Source organism: Melanaphis sacchari, unplaced genomic scaffold (genome assembly GCF_002803265.2).
Source record: "Melanaphis sacchari strain LSU unplaced genomic scaffold, SCAv2.0 Contig1_pilon_pilon, whole genome shotgun sequence".
NCBI lineage: Eukaryota > Metazoa > Arthropoda > Insecta > Hemiptera > Aphididae > Melanaphis > Melanaphis sacchari.
Genome location: NW_020270976.1, coordinates 639,119 through 661,471, shown reverse-complemented (window position 1 = coordinate 661,471; position 22,353 = coordinate 639,119). Strand labels below are relative to the sequence as shown.

General features: G+C 25.5%; 1 protein-coding gene across 1 annotated transcript in view; it reads left to right on the top strand.

Moving 5' to 3' along the window:
* The first annotated feature begins 1,423 nt into the window (after window positions 1-1,423).
* Window positions 1,424-22,353, top strand: part of LOC112593302 (bestrophin-4-like) — a 40,449-nt gene continuing 19,519 nt past the window's right edge. The window contains exon 1 of the mRNA XM_025337682.1: window positions 1,424-2,127. Coding sequence (XP_025193467.1) covers window positions 1,949-2,127 — 179 coding nt within the window. The 5' untranslated portion in view covers window positions 1,424-1,948. The remainder of the gene's footprint in view (window positions 2,128-22,353) is intronic.

Genomic DNA, 22,353 nt, shown 5'->3' with positions numbered 1-22,353 from the left:
AAAGACCCATATCCATCCGTTAAATAGCCATTTTTAGTTTTATGAGACAATATATTATTTTAGTTTATTTATTATTATTTATTTGGTATTGACAAATATTTCATAACTGAGTCCTCTTCAAACCGTTATCACTCAACTCGTTGTTATTTTCTTCTTGATTATTCGTCCATAAGTACCGAGTCGGTTGTTTATTTATCAGACAATATACTAAAGAATTAAGTCTTGAACGATTATAATCTAATTTTCAAAATATTTATCTCCACACGATTTCTGCACGCGTCTGGAAATTCAGGTTTATCAACTCATCAAAGTGAATGAGTGAGTGTTTTTTTTCTCTCCTTGATAAGTCCTTTCGCCTTCCGACATTGTTCAATAATCTATTGCAGTGATGATCACATTCGCGAGACACTATCGCCATACTAGAACGCCATATCGTATTATAATTATTCGCGATAACGCCACGCGTATTTACGAGGGAAAAAAGGGTCTGACGCGAGGTCGCTTGACGGCAACCTCGAACCCTCGCATCATGCATTCTTATGTGTATTTTAATCTACCTCAAGTATCTCTCTGTGAACAATATATTAAGGTCACGTGATCTTATAACTACCGAGAACCCGATAATAATACGTATATTACTTAAAATATTAATAAAACACAATATACCTATAAATAAATAATAATATAGTAGTAATCCGTGTTCTTGGAGTAATGTATCATTTTTCTCCACGTGTCGAATCCACTACACACACGCACGCCTAATATAATATAATATCTTTGACACGGTGTGGCCGTGTGGGTAACATTGCGCTCAAAAACGGATAATAACCGTCGAATCGACGTGACAAATTTGGTTGACAATATAGCAACGTCATAACGCTATATAATAATATGTAGCGTGGCAACCGGCAGGTATATGAAATTATCGAACGGGCCTAAAAAAATCGAACTCGCGTCGATACACCGTCACCATCATATAATATGATATAATCATTGCGCGAAACACGACTATACCTAACCTCGGCAATAACAATATTATATAAATATTGTTTTTTTATATATCTCGCGCTTATAGGCAGCACGCGTGTTATTCACGCACGGGTCGAAACAATGGGCCCCCCCCCCTGTTTACCGATTACGGGCGTGAATATATACAGCAAACGCGTGTAAACAATGAGAGGCGCGGATTGCGTTGTTTATCTAGAAAATTTTTTTGCGCTCGGAAGGTCTCTCTCGGTTTTAACATTTAAATTTTTTATTTTTTTTTTTTGCCGGTCGCGCGCGCGCGTTCGCGTTCCGTCGGGAAAACGCCGAGGAGGTGGGATCGCGCGGTATTACGTACGCACTCAGCGGCTGCTAAAACAATGTATAAAACTAAAACGAAAAAAAATTTAAATAATAGAAAAATACGCCTAGTAACGCGCGTACCTGCAGCTGTACCTAACAGCGTATACGAGCCGGCGGCGTCAGTCAAAAAGCGCGCGCGCGACGCGTAGAATCGTCGTCGTCGTCGAGTAATACCTAAAACGCCATCGCCGAACCGCACGCGATAAACATTTCACGACGATCGATAGAATTTCGAGCCGATCCATAGTGGAAAAATCGCCGGAGAAAAAAACATCGATCGTTTTAGCAATAATATAATAATAATAATAAATCGCAATCGTCACGCGTTCCACCGGCGACGGCCCAAAATGAAAACGACACGTCGACGACGGAACCGAAGACCGTAAAATGATATAATATGATATTACATATCGTACGTCATTTTTTCGTCGTACATGATATTATTATGTGATACCGCGTTACCCGACTTGACCAGTCGTCGTCATTGTCGGCAGCATCGATCCCCGTGTGCCGACATTACCGAGCAGCGAGCGGATGCTGCCCAAGACGTCGTCAATCATCTACAACGCGGGCCCTAAGTCCTACATCGCCGCCGACCACGATGACCGTCAGCTACCAGTCCAAGGTGTCGTCGTCGAGCAGCGCGGGTTTCACCAAACTGTTGTTTCTGTGGCGGGGAAGTCTGTACCAAGTACTGTACAGGGAGCTGTTGCTGTTCATGGTGGCGTTCATCATCATCAGCACCCTGTACCGGAACGCATTCACCGTCTCGCAAAAAGAGTAAGTCCGTATGACGTGATCTAGCTGTAACGATAATCGTCTAGTATTCAGTGCCGCGTTAAACATTATCTGAACAATGTTGGCTATCTTATTTTTTTTCTTATACGTATTCATAATTGAAGGAAAGTTTCCGAATCGATGATTCATAATTAACCGTTTTAAATGGCAAACTAAATTGGTTCCAGTTTAAATTTGATTCACCACATACGCGAATTGGTTCTCGGAATAAATTAGTCTTGAACGAAAGTATTCATTCTCGTTTTGTATAGGTTTAGAAACAGGACTTGGCGCCCAAATCATTAATTCAGACTTCTGGTTTGAATATATTCAGGTGTTCAAACAGCAGAATACAAAGTTTAAAAAACCGTTTAGATTTTCGTTGTTATTATTATTATTTGGTTTAATATTGTTTAATATAGCTAGTAGTTCAAGAAAAACAGTTTGAAAAATATGTATTAATAAATTGTTCAATTCATAGGATATAGGACGACCCCTATAATATTTAATTAAATGTATACAATATTATTGACACACCACAAACGATAATATGATAATGTAACAATAACTATATGAGTAAAAATTTGAATTTAGCTCATTGTTGTTTGGTACTGTTGCTATTTTTCAATTCTGTCAACCAGTTTACTCCAGATCATTTGTCGTGATAACTATGAATACAAAATTGTCGTTTATATCTTTATCTTCACGCCATTAAGAACATTTATCTTTTAGAGCCACGATTACAAAATCGTTTTAACCACTAAACATACATACAAAATGATAATATCACGAAATTAGTAAAATAAAAATAATACTCAGACTTCTGGAAGTTTTATTTGGGTTTCAGTTAATTACAATGTTTTGACAAGGAAATCGTGCAAATTTTGGATTAGGAGTTTTAATTGGGATCAAACAATCAACTATAATGATTTATGACTTATACGTAAATAAAAACCGTTTAAGTAATTTTTTTGTGAATCTGTAAGTTTGAGATCCAGACTAAATAAAATATGAAGTTACAAAAACGTAGATAAACATGTATAATGTATATAATAACATAATATAAAAATGTAGACGTCAGATACTCATTGTAAAATACAAGTGCGATGCTTAACCATTTCTAATTTAACCTTCGTTGTTTGGACGAACTTGTGCAATGCTTAAGTAATTATAGGAAAAACGTAATAAATTTCGGTGGACACCGGTGCATCGCTTTTAAATTGTTCAACCGGATATGGAAAATAGAATAAAGTTGCTCAAAATAGGGTATTTCTTGGCTGTTTATCGTTAAAAAAAAAAAAACCAATAACACTGTAAATAGAATTTAAAGTAAGAATACTATAAAAACAGCGCATCTGACTATCTATCATCGACTATCTATTTTTTTTTTATCCAATTTCCAAGCTATGCTGACTACAGCTGTTCGGAAAATAGCATACAATATTTTAATAGTTGGAATGATTGTTGATGCATTAGAGGGACAGATCAGCTAACACCACAGTGGTACATTCAATAGTGACCGTGGAAATGTCAAAAGCACCTGACAAATCAACAGTATCCGTCGAATAGAAACTAAAAATCATTGTCGATAAAAGAACTAACCACCCCCTCTTTAAATAGATTTTTTGCAAATATTCAGTCCATAGTTAATTTTCATTAATTAACTTTCGTTACTTTAATAATAATTAATAATTATAATTATAATTACTATAGGTATGTTAAAAAATGCATGTGCCATATAGCATTAAATAACATAACTTTTAAAGTTCTAACTATTCTAAAAAATTTACTATCTACTCATAATCTTTAGATTAAATGTTTCATAAACATATTATTAAAAGTTTATTACTGAGAGACTTAGAAAACATACTGTTTCCCAACATTACTGAATCTACTATTCTACATAAATTATAATAACATAAAATGTAATAGCCCAAACAATATCATGAAAGTTTCTGGTTTGCCAAACGTTTTTTAGTTAAATTACCTATCGAATTGTTAGTTTCAATGGTTCTGAGGTGGGCTAATAGATTCCCGTTACAGCTAAGTCTGATTTTTGATTTCTCGGACGGATGTGTGCATCGGAAATTGGGGGTTCTTCAAACCAAGACTACTATGTTGTCTTATGATTTTCTATTGCTATGTACATGACCGCTTCGTTAAGCACACGACAATTTATTTCACTAACTGTTGAAATCCACCATTGAGTTTTTTTTGTCATTCATTGTTAGCCTTTCACTCACCTCGTATCTAGGATTTTCAATTTATCAGTGTTGTCGTATACAACTTAAATTTAGTACTTAACAGCACATAAATAACCAAGATAGATACACAAAAATGTATTAAAATACGGAAGAAAAAAGTTATAATTTAGTCGACAAGTTTGCAAATACTACAGTAGTATGGTCAACACAATAATGTTTATATATATATACTACTTATATAGGTACCTAACCTAACCTACACGGATGCTGTGGCAAATTTATCTGAAAGGATAATAGTAAAATTAAACACTAAAAAAACTATCAAAAAAATGTATTTTTTGTAAAATACAAAATAAAGAAAAACCGCACATTTAAAAAAAAAATCTATACTAAATTCAAAATATCAATGAAATGTTTATTTAATTAATAATAAAAATTAGCATTTTTAAAATTATATTTGAATTCTTCATTTTGCCCTTCTTCAGGCGACCACGGGTACCGAAGTTAAGAGGCGGATCCAGAAAGTTTCCATGATAGGGGGAGGGAGACGCATAGAAAACAAAAACAAAGAGGTCATCAGACAAAAAAAATTGTGGTCCAATAATATCTTTTTTTTTAATTTAGAGATTTGGGAGGGGTGCGTACCCGCTTTGTCTCCCTCTTTAGATCCATCCCTGCCTATGTTTATCTATGTTCAGTTCATATTTCAATGCATACAATTTAAATTATTTCCTTTTGCTAATTACGATTATGGAACAAATCTCTTTCATATCTGGTTTAATTGATACAACATATAATAAATTGTATTTATTATTATTTATAAGCAAAAAAAATTTTAATTTAAAAATACCATTAAGTTGATAACAACACTACAGTGCAGTTAGTGGGTGTGCCTAAAAGTTAAATAAGTCTATGTGATATTTGCATTAAGTTTTAATTCAATGATAAGTAATTTGTTACGAATAAAAAGATTTTGAGCGAAGATAGTCTAACTTTTTGATAACCAAACAACATTTTAATAATAATACTAGCATTTTTATAATTTCTGTATTTTTCCCCTAATGATTTTACAAAGTAATTGGAAATTTCAATTTTTGACACACAAAAGTACAAATTTGATCATTTTTTTTTATCAGAAACCTCTCTTTAAGTTTAAAATTGAAGCTTTTTTTTTCTTTTATAAAATATATCTTCAAACAGAATTTGAAAAAAAGAAACCCCATTAATGCTGAAATTAAAATAACAATGTACTTGAATATTATGTCGGTTTGCTTAAATTTTTAGATTTTATAAAAAAGTAATAAATGAGATAATGAGATAAAAAATTAAATAATATTATAATTTTATAATTATACTCCAATAATATACTAATAGTAATACTCCTTTATTAAATTTTCATTCTATAATTCTAAAATATTTGAAAATTGTATAATTGCATGATAAATTAAAATTTTTATTATTTAGTACATGTAGATATTATAAAAAAACCTTGTCTCCTCAACAAACATAGTTTCAAGAGACAACCATTTATACATCAGTACTATGTGTTTGAAATATAAATATTTGTATTATTTACATGTATGTACACTATTTAGTTTTTCAATATAAAAAAAAAAAATCACACATCACACATCATCATAATATCAATTCATTCGTCGCTCAGTTTAAAATCTAAACACGTGTTCAATACTCAATGAATTGTAACAATATATAATAATAATATATTATATTAGCGACGCAAACAATTAAGAAAACTTAAATAATAAATTTCTATTTACAGTACACATATACCTTATGTCATAGTTTTTAGTGAATTTTATAAACGCATTATTTTAATTTTTACGAGCTTTTTTGAATTTTGTATAGATTATTTTCATTGCCATAAACTTAACAAATATGAACCAAATAAGTAAATTCTAACCTCTGCTCATTTTTGGTTAATCATTATAATATGTACCAACGCTAAAATATCAAAACCAGTTTTCAATTTTGTCTTCTTTGACCGCTGTTTACATAGTTGAATACCATATATTTATGTCATATGTTATAGGTATAAGTTGTATGACGATGTTGCACGCCCGTTGAATGCGTTTTTATCTAACAATGTATATATTTTACGTGTTTGAAATAATCGCATAATCAGTATGTGCCTTAACATATGCAGTATTAATTTCAAATAAAATATATACATATCTATGCACGAATGTCACGATAGTGTTTTAAACATTACGACTACAAATAAATCGTCCGTCGAATCGCAATCGCTGTGCAATGGTTGTATTATATTCACTCAATATAATCTTTGATCTCTTTTATTCACCTTGTGTCATAACATAAATATATACACAAAAATATATTTTATTGGGTACGAGATGTACAATACTATAGGAATATCATTGTCCATTGATTATGGAATTAACTATTGGTTGCCTTTTTAGTCTATTCTATAATCAATAGAAATTTATAATAATCGCACGAATTACATGGACCACAATATCAAAATATTGCACATTGTTTTATACAATCGTAAGTTATGGTACAAATACACCTAAAAAAAATTATATATATATTATATATTATATACTGTAGTCAGGATCATCCTTAGGCTTCGATTATGGAAAGTAAATGTCTAATTGTAGTACTCAATAATTACTTATTTTTATTTGGTCTCCACGTGCAAATCTTATAAGTTCATATCTAACAAATTACTTATATAAACATGTTAACAAAATATATATGTAGTAAATGTCTTATTTTATAGTTATAGCAAATATCAATTAAATAGTATTAAAATAATATTTTATTAAATAATAATTAATAAACTCAAATAATAATTATTTAAAGTATCCATTTCAAAGTGATGTTGGATAATATATGCTAGGGAATAGATGTTATACTTTTAATTACGTTAACTTTTCAAGAAGACATTATATCCAAATGTGTTTTGTTCTTTCTTCAAATTATAGCACTCAACATAAAAAATTGTACGTTTAGAAAAATCGATTTTACGCTTTTATTTTTAATAATAAAGTCAATAAACGAATTATCATACTTAAGTGTAATAATATTACCTAATATAATATTAAAAATTTGATAAGAGGTCCAGATTCAAAACTCCGCGTATCAGTAACTATATCAACATCATATCTTTCATATATGTTTTAAATATATATTTATAATTTTAACTAAAATTTCTCTTTAGAAAATATAGAAAGAGCTATCTCTGTTATCAATGTTTTAAAAACGACTGTTAAAAAAAATATTATTATAGCATTAACTATAAAATAACTATTTGGATTATTCTATTAAACGACATACATCTTTTGGACAGCAAGGATAAATAAAGGACGTTTGTATGTGTTTGAGCATAAAATACTTGATAATCTATTCGGCACAACAGCAAACAATGACTTTTCACTGTCAAAATATAGACTGCCGCAACCTTTATAGAATTCGCGGTCTTTTCAAATGACAAAACAAAATGACGATTTTCCAAGTTATACGATTCGTCACAAAAAATCATTTATATAACAGTATAAAAACAACATATTGTACATAAAGTATGAAATACATTACTAAAACCAAAAACAATAACAATGCAACCAATATCGTTTATACAGTGTCTTAGGCATAATATCTACATAAATTGTTTAATACTCAATAATAATGGATAATTTAAATTTTTTACACGTACTATTTTAAAAATAATGTTCTTTTTGTTATTATAATTTATAATATTAGCCATACGATGTATTATTATACTATTTAGTTACAAACGATGTCCAACGTATAACTATAATAACTGAACTCGTCTACGAAGTATATACTCATAAGAATTGCCATTGATGATTATTAAGTTCCTTTGTGTATTATTATTCAATTTTTTTAATCTATAAACGTATTTTTTTTCCTAAATCTTTTCCAAGTACCTACTTAAAACAATGATGGCAAAACATGTCAATGGTGGAAGTAAATTGTGTAAATAATAAATATTGAAAATTATAGAAGTTTACATAACTAAGCTCATCCTTTAAAATTAATAGCGACATTAAAACGGACACAAAAAAATTAACCGTTGCTTATCTATGAACGTTTCGGTTATAAAAAATGTTTACTATTTCACATTAATTACTTATGAACTATTTGATATTATATAAATACTATTTTCTACATTTAATGCATAATAAAATTACGAATTTAAACATGTTTAATTTATATAAGTAATAGTATATAAAATACAATAGTATTATATTATATGTACAAAAGTATAAATAGTTGCAATTTTTATCGCAATAAAATTATAAAAAAAAAGAAAACCAGGAAGTCATTTTGCAGTATGCTGTGTAAATATATGTCGAGTTTACTTCGTCATTAAGTAGGTCGATAAAATGTCAAATTAAAGTTCAATGATACATCAGTGCATATATAAAACAGTTCTGAGAAAAGATAGTCTTATCAGTCTTTACCTATTTCCAAAGATATCTTATGACTTATTATAATATATTTATTTTGTTTTAAGTTATTTATATTTCTGTTATTAATAAGTAATAACTAGTAAAACTAATCAAAAAATTTTTTTTTCAAAAAAAAAATCACTTATTGTGTTTTATTATTTTACTTAGTTTCGACACACCATAGAACGGTGTAAAGAAGTTTATGACATGAATTATATAAAAATAGCTTAAAATTAGTCTAAATATTTTAAAACTTTCATAGTACAATAAAAATTAAATTAAATTAAAAGTGGAGTATTTAAAATTCTTGTGGTTAAAATTATTTTAATAGTAATGACATAATACGAAAAAAAAAAAAATCGTTTTAGGATAAATCATTATTTTACGTTTAAATTTCACAAATATTTTAACTTAAAATGCTCATAAAAAATAAACATGTATTTACGCTCAACTTTTTTCATTGCACTAAGAAAAAATTGTAAGTAGTTTCTTTGCTTCTAATTTTCTAACTGTTTGGCCAATTCTACAAATTTGTATGCACGTGAATAGAAAAAAAAAACTACAAAAACTCATATATTTCACATATCTATTATTAACTCAAAAGAGCCAACCAAGTTACTACCAAAAACATACTAGAAGTTAAATATTGATGTTTTTGTATTTTAGAAATGCCTTATGTTAATCAACAATTTAAAAATTAATGATCAGTGCTCGGACAGTTTGAAAATTATTAACTCATTTAAGTTTTAAATTAAGATTTTATTATTTTAGAAAAAAAATATTTGAACATTTTCTTGTATTTTAAAAAGATGAAATTAAGAAATTGTAACTTCCCTCTTAACAATTTGGATTACATAGTTAGGTATATTAAATTTACAGTTATATTGTGACTGCAATTATCGAATCTATTCTAATTTAAAATTAAATACAATCTTAACTTATAGATTTCTATTATATTCGGTAAAGAGTTAAAATATGAATTTAAATTTTGAAATAACTTTAAAACCATAAATTAAATATGATTTATAGGTAAGCTAATGATAATTTGTTAAGTTAAAGAATAACTTTCTCAATGTATTGTGAAAAATAAATATATTTTTTAAATTCTTTTATGGATAATCGAGGCTACTTCAGATATATAATAAATTACTGATTGTCACATGGTCTATTACGTTTATTTGTTCAATCGAAAATTTGTTATTTACATATGTGATTAACTCCTTGTTCTAACAGAAACCATATTCAGCTAAAAAGCATGTAAGCTTACGGAACTTCTTTGGAAATAATTGTAAAAATCTTCATTAAAAATGCAAATCAAACTACAAACACTTTTTAAATGTATAAAAAAAGCCTTACTTAGTTTATTGGTTTTATGAATATCCTAAAAATCCTAAAAGTAACATGCAGTTTTATTTTTAAATCTGAACACTGAGGAAACTGAAAAATATCTTAATATATATATATACTTCAACAGGTGGAGACAAAACACTTACATTTCAAACTTAAAATATTCAATGATCTGTAAAATATAAGTCTTAAAATCTTATCAAATATCATTTATATGCCTACACCAAGTGCCGGAATTTAAGTCGTATTATTTTCATGAATAGTTATAATAAAGTAATTCTTAATGAAACTTAGTTAATTATTTTAATCTAAGAACAAAATCGTTTCATGCAATGAAAGATCTTAGACCGTTTCCATACAAATATTACATATACTTCATAAATATCAAAAATGAAAATACTCAATGTTAACTATATCAGATATCAAAAGTTCTATTAAACATTAGTAAGGTTACAATAAATTTCGAATATTACATTAAATTATTTATTATGTCGTAAAATATAAATTATGTTATTCTTTTTGAACCTATTTAATTATAATGTCTAATAACTAAAATTATTCTTTAAACTATACGCATATATATTATATTTATTGATATATATATTAACGTCGTACATTAAAATTAAACTTCAGTAATAATCTTAAGTACAGTCAAACGATTTAAAAAAAATAAAAAATAAAAATGTTCTACATTTTTTGTTTGATGCTTTTATTCGCATTTCACTATAACAAATTAATCGAGTATTCGAATTCTCGTAATAATTAATTATAAAATATTTACGTCAACATTTTCCAAAGTTTTTTGCTTTAAATTATTATGCCATAAATACTCATGGTAATTTTGTTGAAATATGAAAATATAGTAATTTATTTTTATTTTGTTTTTTATCAATCTCGACTGAACGTAAATAAATCGAAATACGTCTAAAACATAAACTCATTCCATAGCTTATTGTTTTTTTTTTTTTAATTTAATATCATTGAAGATATTTCATGTTTGAATCATAATTATTATTAACAAAACTCAATTATCTTCTTCGGTATTGATTTGAAGAAAATTATAAAATCTGTATAATATTGCTATAATTATAAATACTTTATTATCAAAAACCACTACTGAAATAAAGTACACAAAAACAAACTAGAAAGTCAGATTTTCTAATCGTTTATTAATGATCATCATCTAATATCTTTAATATACAATATTGCTACAGGTTACTTAAAAAAACATTTTTTGTTTTATTTTGTGATCAATTTCAGATACTGGATTTTTGTTTTTTATCTGACTTTATTTGATTTATAGTTGTTCCTGAATTAATTTTTTATTAAACTTAAATTACTTAAATATTATGGTGACATAATAAAGTCTAATTAATACGATTAACTATTAAGTATTTTTCCTTTTCACCATACTTTTAGTTTTTGAATAATTACATGATAACATTTATTATGTAGTGTGGTTTACTTAAAAATTAACAATTTTAATATCTAAGCACAAAAACACTTGTAAAATACGTATATGCAATGTAAATGTATAAAGTACATTCATGATTGTTCAAAAAGTTTTAAGTTGATGAAGTTTAAGTGAGTATATTTTGCGAAAACAATGCGTTTTTTTTTGATAAAATATATTTTAACTCATTGCAATATACCTATATATAAATAATTATTACTTATTATTTTATCTACAGCTCAAAAAATAATTTAAATAAAATCATTTCATACTGACGACGTCTTATTAGTTTATTATTATTCATGTAACTGGATGTCGTCTAAAATCTGCCTATCCCGCCAAATACACGTAACCTACACCGGATACTCGTATATCATACACTCCCACCAAGTCTATGCAAATTTTTTGAAAATCCAGTTTTAACGGTAATGATGTTTTTTTTTTTCTATATGTGGTTTTATAAATGTAAAATTGTTCTGGTTTTAATAAAGACTTAAATCTTCTATTTTTTTGCACTTCGCAAACAATATTTTAAAACGTATATTCTAATTTGAAAGTTAACATTTTGAATATTTTGATGGTATTTCTATTTTAATTTCTCGTTGAAAGTCGATTGTATATTTCGAAATATGAATACATGATTTAAGATGTTATTTTATATCTTCATAGTTAGAAATCGTATCATCGAATCAATCGTTCATTATATGAACTCGTGAACAGCTACACTAAAACAAAAAAGTCAAAGCGTTTGATAAAAACTTATCAATGTGTTGCAAAAATACTATAATATATTTGTTATATTTTACACTATCAAAACACGCATTATGTATATTTATAATATTATTTCCGTTTCAATCTTATACGAGAACTATTCGAATCATAGAAACCGTAAACGATAATATTAATATTAAATATAAGTATTCTACACATTTGCATGAAGTTTTTGAATATTCTAAAATCAACGACTATACCTGTATACTAGTATACCTGCTGTTGTATAGGTGAACCCATATCCTCGCATATAAGTCGTACAGTCGAGCAAGTCGTTAGAGTTCGACTCAGCAGTCATAAAACAACACACCTACGTTATGTTTTAGTTTTATATCAGCTAGTCTAGATCACGATCGAAAGAAAAACAAGTTTGGGCTTCCACCATATTGTATTATTATAAATTATATTACTACAGCATGTGTTATGATTTTTTTATTTAATTCCTATTCACTCATTTCGTCCGTATAACAATATAGAATACGCTGCTGGTTATATAATATATTATATCCAACACGCCTAATTTATTTAAATTCGACTATATTTCAATGATAATAAATAATCTTATATAATATAATCTAACGGTTTTAAAAATGATTATTTTTATGTATTAGAACTTATATTATATATACCTATACTGATACACACCTAGCATAAGATAATACGAAATATGAAATATATAATTAATACTTATAGAAGAAGTGGTTTATATGCTATATCATTGATTGGTACGATATTTTCTGTCATTAAAATATTTTTTTATAAAATTAATTTAGCAATGATAAATCAAAAAATAAGTAGTAAATAGTAGTATGAATTACTATGATATCAAACGGCTTTTTTAAAAATATAAATGGGTATTTTTAGCTTATAACTCAAATAAAACAAACGTTTTATTAAATAAATTCAGCATTTTAATTAACAAAGCAATTCGACATTTGGCGGTAGGAACATAAATTAAAAATAAACTAGCTGAAAACTAAATTTATTAAAACATTTTAAGTTTATATATATTTATATATATAAGCAAATTTCGAGAAAAAAATATAAACAATAATCAATAATTATAGCATAATATGGAAATCAATAATATCTCATGAATAATTTCTGTTGTTTGAATCAAAATGTTTGTATAAATTTGTAATTTAAAATTACTTTCATAAAATTGTATCATATACATATCAATATATCACATACTGTGTTATAAAAAATGTATTTATATGTAAGTACAACAAATAAAAAAATTAAATGATGTTTTGTGAACGAATATATATATATATATATATAAGTATTATAATCATTAATAAGTTATAACTAAAAAACACATTAAACTATCTGTCCAACTATAATATGTTTATCATATAAATCAACTATTAAACCTAAAATTTTTTCAATACTCGTGGCACATTGTTTAAATAACTAAATAACTATAAGTTATACAATATAAAATATAACCTCATTGATAATATTAAATACCTAGAAGACTAGAAATAACTTTGTCATATTTTTCTCAGATTACCCACAACTTTGAAAATAACTTGCATATTTCAAGTGATTTTCGAACAGTAATAATAATAAAACAGACAAAATATAAACTTGAAACATAAAATAAAAACAGATACTTTCTCCCGTCTCAATTTGTTCTATTCTACAACAAAAAACACTCGTCTGCCTCCCAACCCCAACAGTTCCAACTTTTTAATGTCCTTAACGCCCCAGCTGGATTTAAGTATGCCCCTCAAGTATCATGGGTTACACTCTCTTTTCATAATTGCTATTAATTTTGATTTGGTAAAATAATCTACTCAATTTATCTTACACATGAGCTTATACCACTAGATCACTCAAATTCCTACACCGTTTAAATTGTCATCATAATTTTATTTTTCCTCGTTAATTTATTGAAAATACTATTTATACATTTTAAATAATGAAATTACGTTTAGATCAATGTTCTACGTACACAAATTAAATCGCGTATCAAAAATATAAGCAAAAAGTTTTTTTTTTTTTTTTAATTTATCTGTAGTTATTCAGTAAACAGTCGATTAATTTTTTGTACATTGTTTTCAAATTACTCTATTCTCTTAGCTAAGCACTAATATTAATTTCAGTACTAGTATTATCTTATTTATTGTTGCTTATTTTTATAATTTGTTTTTCTCGTACGTATTTTAATCAATCACGATATGAGTAATTTATCGAAGTTGCAACGTCGGTAGCTGTCTTAACTCCTCCAACTGGTTATAATAATGCACGTTAATTTTCGAAGCTGTTTCAAAAGTTTATATCGTTATGGAGAAACATCAACTTTGAAACATACAACAGAACTTTTTTATGATGGAAAATCTAAACTATTGATTGATGACCAAATAAACATGCTAACCATAGTCCATTGTGGTATTTATTATAGTTTACTACAGTGATATAATAATTTATATAATATCTGTAATAAAATAAAAGTTTTAAAAATATAGATTCGTCTTCATTTAATATTATTCTTTAATACGTTTCTATTCAATATCTTCGATTACAGACTAAGTAATTAGTATTAATATATTAGGGATTTTGTATTTTTACAAAATATCGTATACACATTTAATTAAATTTCAAAATATAGCTACATTTTGTAAAAGTAGAACAAACTATAATTTTAAGCCATTAAAAACTTCAACGGTCGCGTGTCTTAAAGTTGATGTACTATATATCTTAAAGTTTTAAACCCATGATACGAAATATTACAAGGTATTTAATCTGTATAATATTAGTTACCAGTAACAAAAACTGAATTCTTAAGATACAAATAATATTATTATACTTAGTCGGTCGATTGTGAGCAATCGAAATTTGAATAATATTACCATACAAACTGCGATTTCGTTAAATCTAAAAATGTACGTTCAGTTGGTGAGTAGTTAAAGTGGTTTTTATTTGGGATAAGATAACTACGCTAATAAAACTATATAATATGATAGCAGTTTTCTGAAAACTTATAAATGACAATTTTTTTTTTAAATGTTCTCTAATGTAAAAATAACAACAAGAGTAATAAGTGTACAAACCATAGTTTTTTCAAGAAACCCGTAAATACCTCTTTCCAGCATAAAATGTTCGATAAACAAACGATTTTGACGAATTTCTATTAAATTTAAATTATGGACAACCTAGTTTATACAAACTAAATATTTGTTTTACATATCCTATATTTTTACTCAATTACAAACTACATCAACGTAGTCATTTTTCCAAGAATCCCTAAATTATACGTAACGTAAACCGCTACTAGAACAATATGACCTTATACTTGATATCGCTTGAGTTTAGAAAAAAATACATTGTAATTTATTCACCCAAAAATGTGTTTTATTGTTCAGGTACTTAAAAAGAAAGTAAATTTAAGACGACATTTGAATAACTGTTAGTTTTTATCTCTGTGGTTAACGAAAACATAAAAAGTACAGCGTAGATATCTATAGCCTAGACCAAACTAATATCACCATAATGCGTAAACTATAAAGGTGTAAAATGTTTGTCAAATATAATTTTCTTCAAAGATTACTAAAAACATAGAGCAAAAAGTATTCATATAAATTCAAGTAGCATATAATTAAATAAAATGTAAATATTATAATGTAACTAATGGCTTGTGTTACAAAAACTGTAATTTAAATAATTAAAAAAAATCTTCGTTCATTTAAAAAATACGAAAAATATTAAATATTTATCACTACCAAATTCTATACTATAATATTTTGTTTAAAATAATCCTATATATTAGTACATTTAATTTAGATTTATAAATTTTTTGTAAGAATTTCAATTTCAAAATAAATATCACGATAAAATTAACAATAAAAATCATTAATTATTTATTTAATTTATTAACTTATTGATAGATCTATAATATTTAAAAATTTAGAACTGTTTAGTTTAAAACAATATACCCATAGATAGCTTAATTAAGTGGTTTCTAATCATTTTTCTAAACAAAACATCATTATTATGATTAATGTGTTTAGTGACCCACATTTCAAAAATTATTTTTAATTCTTAAACCGTGACAGATTTTCAATATTCATATACTAAATTAAAAATGTCACTAATCACGGTACTTATTCTAATATTTTAATGTAACTTTAAAGAAAATAAAGAATATCAGCTTCATTATGTCTGCTTATTTGTTGGAAAAACGTATTGAAACAATTTAGTGATATTCAAAAGAAACTGATTAGGATAAATAGGTAAGTTATATATTTTCCAACCTAATAGTTAATATATTTATCACAAATTTATGTCACATAATTTTTAGATTTTATTGTTCATTTACAGTCCATTAATTAAAGGATAGTATAATTTTAGCGGTTTCACTAGCGTATTCTAATTTTACAGAATATATTTCAAAGGTCTGATAAATTTGTAAATGTTATTTTAATGCAAATGTTGAGATACAAATTGGTAAAATTGATTGCAATTCTTAGATACTATTCATAAATACTATATAACGTTGTAAAAATATGAAATGTATTAAAAGTCATCCCGTTTGCCATTCAATACCTATTAAATTATTACATGAATAAAACTATAAAAATCGAGACCAGTTTTTCTCCATAGACCATAGATATTTAAATTTATTAATGAGTATTTTTACTTAATTATAAATCTATTATCATAATTCAAAAATCGTATATCACTTCAGGCTTGTGAAGTTTTCCTCTATTGCATATTAATTATATTTCCTTAATCAGTAATCATAACATTATAATACTAACAATAGGCTCGAACAACATGTTTGTTAGAATAACGCAATAACGATTTTTAAAATATATACCTATTACCTACGTATTACTTACCTATAATCATTACATGGATATTATATTATTTTAAAGATATGAGTATTGAGTAATACACTAATACTAAATGTAATTTGTCACTAAAATTTCTGATAATAATTATGGATTATACATTTAAAGAATGTTCAGGGTTAATAAAAGCGTCAGAATTATTATTTTTTTTTTTAAACAATCTATTACTACTTGAATGAATGATTAACTTCATAATAAAACACTTAATTATAAAAATAGCTAAAATTATGGACGTTATTTAGTTTTAAATTACAAGTACCTACTATCATAGAATTCTATAAATAGTTATATATATACAAAATAAGTAGGCATAGAATTATAAACTAAAAATGTTGTATTTGAAAAAGATTTAATCCGAAATACTTTTAGATATACGTTTGCTATTTCTGGAATTTAAAGTACAATTTCATTTGATAGACTGTTGGCGACACTATAAATGTTAATGTACTTACACAGATTCAAGTACTTAAAGAAGAAAAAAAATTTTTCATCATCGCTTTATTCAATATTACACATGAGTAAATAGATACTGTCTGTTCCATGTACTTGCATTGCACCGTATTAACCTTAATGGATTTAAAAAAAAAAAAATATTTCGATGCTTCAAAAAGCTTTCAACATTACTCTAAAACTTAATGGATAAATCACGTCTTATTCTACCCAGAAATAACAAAATTTAAATTATATTTTACTTTAGGTTGCATTAGTCTAGTAAAAATAAGAAATAAAAAATTTCGGAACGTGTAAAAATACTATATTCATAGATTAAATCTGATTACTTTAACAGTTTAACGTAATGCATGATCGTCAATGGCATAATATTTGAGAGAGCGATAGGAAAATTTGTCCCGCTTCCATCACTAAATCATTTAATCTTATTGATACAATAATTTATTTACAAATTTAAATTTAACTATAATAATAATACTTATTAAACAAGTAATAGCATGTATTTTCTTCTCCCTCCAAATATATTTATTGTGCCATTTTCATACATATTGTATTTTTCTCTTAGAAGTAAAAAAAAACATAGTAAATGTAATTATCGTCAATACTACTATTATTTCATTTTTTAACTTACTATGAATACAAATTTCATAAACAATAAAATAATTATTTTACTTAGCTTTCTATAAGATAATTGCGTAAAATCATTGTAGAAGGAATAGCTGTGTTATTACTAATTATCTTATGTTCCGTAGATACTGTAGTAATCACATATAAAGCAAACGTAATTCCATAAAATCATTAACAAACATTTCTTCTGTTCATTTTGTTATTTTACAAACTATCAAACGCATGAACTTCCGTAAATTGCATATATAGTATCTGAAAAGCGAAAATCATATAAACAATACTTATGAAAGCAAATATATAAATATTACAAAAAAAAAAAAAGTTTAAGTTACTTTTAGATGTAAAAAATAAAAATAAGCTCACAAAAAAATATAATAATAATGTTTGTAAATGTTATAAAACATCACTTTTAAAATAATGAGGTACATTCTAAAATCTATAGACACAAACATTTTTATTTTATTTTAAATAAGTGGAAATTGGTGGTTTTTTGTTTTAGTAAATGCGTCTACCAACAACTCCTTCTAAATTAATAATGCGTTTAGAATCATTGAATTTTGACTTCTTCTATTCAGTTAAAACTTTCAATCTTTATTAGATAATTTTATCAATCATTATCCGTAGTTGTGCTCAAATAAGATTTCACTTGTTTAAACGATGAAAAGAACCTTTTATTTGTACAGTTGTTATTAACTCCTGCAGTATTGGTAACATTTTAATTAATTAAATTAGTTTTAAAGTTTTAGTAAAAGCATACTCCTATGGTGATGGTGTTCATATTTACATCATATATAACTTAAAATAATGCTTTTTATGATAGGAATTTGGAAGCAATTTGAATTTCATTAAGTTTTTAGTAACTTTAATGATTCATTAATATAGAATACCAAACTATTACGATGTAAACGTTTTTTTTTTTTTTTAATTTATGCTGACGAACATCTTTTGGGGTGATACAATTACAATATTAAATTTATTATTTAATTAATATTATAATTCACATAACATTAATTAAATTGTAGTTTATATTAAATAAGATAAATTATTATACATTATAAATACAAAAAGATAGACCAGTGAATACTACTATTATATACATAAAGTATCGAGTAGGTCACTATTTAGGGTCTGTTAAATTTGAATTCAATGATATAATAATATTATATAAGAAAAACGATTCACTTACCAATATGTTTTTTGTTTTTTTTTAATATAGCTATTTAGTCATTTATTTTACTTTTAGTATTATATTTGATATTATTTTCTTCAAAAATATTGCATTTATTATATCATTAGTATTTAATTACTATAATAATATATATTTATACTGTATTATATCAGCTTACGATTATATAACTCTAAATTTAATAGCATTTTTCTGTAAATATCGTAAAATAGAAAAAATAAATTCATAATACCTAAAATACATTATATTTTAGGTTAAATTAATAATGTTACCATAAAAAAATTTATAGTGGTATAAAATATATAAAAGTTTAAGTTCTCACGAATAATATTTATAAATTAAAATGAAATAATTTAACATACTATGTCATTTATTATTTATCATTTAAATATAAGAACTTAAAATATCTATAAAAAATAACTGTCTTATAATACATTTTTTAGATTTTATGATATCAGTATTATCTACTTATGAATAATTTTGTATTAAATTAGTTACAAAAAAAAATTTTATGAATTTTTAAAATATTATCAAAATTTTAACTTCAAATGCATATAAAACAAATTGGGCTTATATATTTTTAATAATTTAAACTGGGACAATAATAATTTTTATGAGATTTTGTATTAAATTTTCAAAAACTTTGATTCGGCATGTAGTTTTTTTATCGACATGTATAGAAAAAAATAACTAAAAAATAAAAAATTTCTTATATGTATAAATAGCTTGAAAATCGTTGAGATATTTTAAAAAACATTTTTATTAATAGAAAATTATAATATAAACATTTGGTTAAGTATCTAAATTTATTCGTTTTTGAGGTGTAAAGAAAAAAAATCAAAATCGATTTTGTCAAAAATTACATTTGCATAAAAATTTTCGTTTTTCCTTAATTTTTTGTTTGTTTTCCTCGATTATGAAAATAAGTACTGGAAATTTTTATGTTTGACCTCTCCAAAGTATTTAATAGAATCACTTCGCTCAGAATCTAAAACGAATTTCAAGTTTTAACGAATGAGATATTTCATAAATATACAATAAATGTAGTACATTATTTTGTCATAGACAAATATTAATTAAAAACATATTTTAATAAGTTTAGTTAAGATTATTTTAATTCAAATGGTGCAACCACACACAATGAGCCTTACCTAAATGTCTCCCTTGAATAACGTACTATTTAATATCTTTTAATGCTGTGTATATTGAATTACATTTACTACTTATTGACTTATTTATTTACTCAAATAATCATCTCTGTTTAAAAAGATGAAACACATGAATAAAAATAATAATATATATCCTCTCAAAGGTACATATCATAACAAAATATTCTCTCTCCATAAACATTATGTCAAATAGGCCTTTGATAAGTAATCAAATATACAGTTGTATGTGACCAATTAAAATTACCTCGGATAAAATGTCAAAAGGTCCTGGACAAATATCTAGTGCAAAATATCCTAGACAGCACATTATGAACAATGAATTACAGTAACGATGAAAGTAAAAAAGTCTTTTGTAAATGTCACAAAACTGGATATGTGTATGACTATGGTACACCAATCATAAAATCAAGTGGTCACTGACCACTGTTATAACAATATATTATTGAATAAGTTTTACGTTTTCAAGTCCCATGAGTTTGAAAAGTGAAGATTTTGTAATTTTTATTTTATTTTTTATATTTTTTATATATTTTTTTTTTTTTTTTTTTAATAAGTGGATAGGTTATGAATAACTTAGTGGATTTTATACAATAAGCAGATACCATAAGTACTTAAGGTAAATCCCGTTGGCATAAAATTAATTTTTTTTATATAAAATTGATTTATTTTAATAACAATTATGTAATTTATATGAAAAAGGAATCTATTTTATCAATAAATGGATGAGTGGATAGTTGAGTAAGTCAAATAATATTGTTTTTTGTCTCGCACATAATATTTTACTCCACCGCTTCAGATAAGAATATCAATATATTATGTGTGAGCATGTATGAGTGTGTATAGGTAATACCTACTTCCTGTATAGTATGCAGTATGTGGGCGCGAGTCACCTGCCTGAATATCATATCATATTAAAAGTCACAAATTAAAAAAAAATTGTGTTCTAAATTTCATGTTATTGAAAAATCGTGTCTTCCATAAATTATTTATTTAAAAAATTATCTATTTAAAAGGTTTGTGTTAGATTAAATATGTGAAAACTATAATACTCTTATAAATTACAGTTATTATTACAACTAATTGATACACCATCAAATATAATAAAAAAAAATTATAAATAAATAATAAAATATAAAATATAATAAATCAAATCTACCTACTAATGAAAATAAAATAAAATATTAAATTGTATTATTTAATTTAACTTCTATCATCAATTATTCTTATTGTGCTCTTTTTTTTTTTTTTTTTTTTTTTTTGAAACAGATTGAATAAAATAATATGCACCAAAAAAAAAAAAAAAAAATTATTATGATTATAAGTAGGTACTGAGTTAAAATTAAAATGTATTACTATAAATGTATATTGATAGTATATATAAGCATCTACTTACAAAATAAAAATAAAAATATTGCTGACGCGTAAATCTATAAATAACACATTTATAAAAATCATGACTGATACGCAGATACTCAGAAAAAAATGCTTACAAAAATAAGTTACGTTAAATATCTTTTAAAAATGTTAACTTATCTAAATTATCGTCAGCGTAAATTCTTTTTCGAATGCTAAGTACCGAGTATTTTTTATATCAACGTTTTTTTATGTCCTTTCAAAGTTCATCTTAGAATTAGCTGTTGGGTTACTGATTCTGTGTGATTTTGCACTTTTTGTATTAATTTAATGAATTCAAATCACCTGAAAAATAG